Below are 1,139 nucleotides of genomic sequence, written 5' to 3' on the forward strand. Positions count from 1 at the left end.
TTTTTTTTTTTTTTTTTTTGAGAATGAAATGTTTCCCATCATAGTGGATTCTTAAGCACGTTCTCCACGTATGCGGCGTGCTAGCTGGATGTCTTTTGGCATAATTGTTACACGTTTGGCATGGATAGCACACAGGTTGGTGTCTTCAAAAAGGCCAACCAGATAGGCCTCACTTGCCTCCTGCAAAGCACCGATAGCTGCGCTCTGGAAGCGCAGATCTGTTTTAAAGTCCTGAGCAATTTCTCGCACCAGACGCTGGAAGGGAAGTTTGCGAATCAGAAGTTCAGTGGACTTCTGATAACGTCTAATTTCACGAAGCGCCACAGTACCAGGCCTGTAGCGATGAGGTTTCTTCACCCCTCCAGTAGAGGGCGCACTCTTGCGAGCGGCTTTTGTAGCCAGTTGCTTCCTGGGTGCTTTACCACCGGTCGATTTGCGGGCAGTCTGCTTTGTACGAGCCATGGTACAGAGACCTCCTCACTTACCCCCCTTCTCCTTCGGCTGGAGCTCGGCGAGCGAAAGGCGGCGCTGGCGTTGGAGAGCGACCGCTTTAAAATCTTTTGAGCAGTATTTTATAAGGTCACAGATTGAGAATTTTGCCTGAGGAAAGTCTTTCTCTATCATTCTGTTTGTTTCTTGTGTGTCTCTTCTGGAAGTTGCAGAGGTTGAAATTGTTTCTTGAAATACCTGGAGGTCCAACCATCTTTCAGGAACCTCCATTTTCTGGGCAAATTTTGCCTCGTAGTTACAGGTCAGTAGAGCATGAGCTCTCTATGTGATAAGCCATCAAGATTGGTTAAAGGACTGGGCGTGGTGGCTCATGCCTATAATCCTAGCACTTTGGGAGGCTGAGACAGGCCAATCGCTTGAGCTCAGGAGTTCAAGACCAGCCCGGCCAACATGGTGAAATTCTGTCTCCACTAAAAATACAAAAATTAGCCGGTTGTGGTGGTGCATGCCTGTGGTCTCAGCTACTCAGGGGACTAAGGCAGAAGAATTGCTTGAATCCAGGAGATGGAGGTTGCAGTGAGCTGAGATGGCACCATTGCACTCTAGCCTGGGCAACAAAGTGAACTTCTGTCTAAAAAATAAAAATAAATAAATGAAAAAAGCAAACTTGGTTGAAAGCCAACCTTTCC

At 47.1% G+C, this 1,139-nt stretch overlaps 1 protein-coding gene across 1 annotated transcript; it reads right to left on the bottom strand.

Moving 5' to 3' along the window:
- On the bottom strand, window positions 1-543 carry LOC108516755 (histone H3.3). The gene has a single exon (XM_017854352.1). The coding sequence runs from the start codon at window positions 460-462 to the stop codon at window positions 52-54; it is 411 nt and encodes a 136-aa protein (XP_017709841.1). The 5' UTR covers window positions 463-543; the 3' UTR covers window positions 1-51.
- Between the last annotated feature and the right edge of the window lie 596 nt (window positions 544-1,139).

Source organism: Rhinopithecus bieti, unplaced genomic scaffold (assembly GCF_001698545.2).
Source record: "Rhinopithecus bieti isolate Rb0 unplaced genomic scaffold, ASM169854v2 scaffold_38004, whole genome shotgun sequence".
Taxonomy (NCBI): Eukaryota; Metazoa; Chordata; class Mammalia; order Primates; family Cercopithecidae; genus Rhinopithecus; species Rhinopithecus bieti.

What these genes read in the sequence shown, in the direction of transcription:
- LOC108516755 (XM_017854352.1), bottom strand. Translation starts at nt 462, where the DNA reads ATGGCTCGTACAAAGCAGACTGCCCGCAAATCGACCGGTGGTAAAGCA.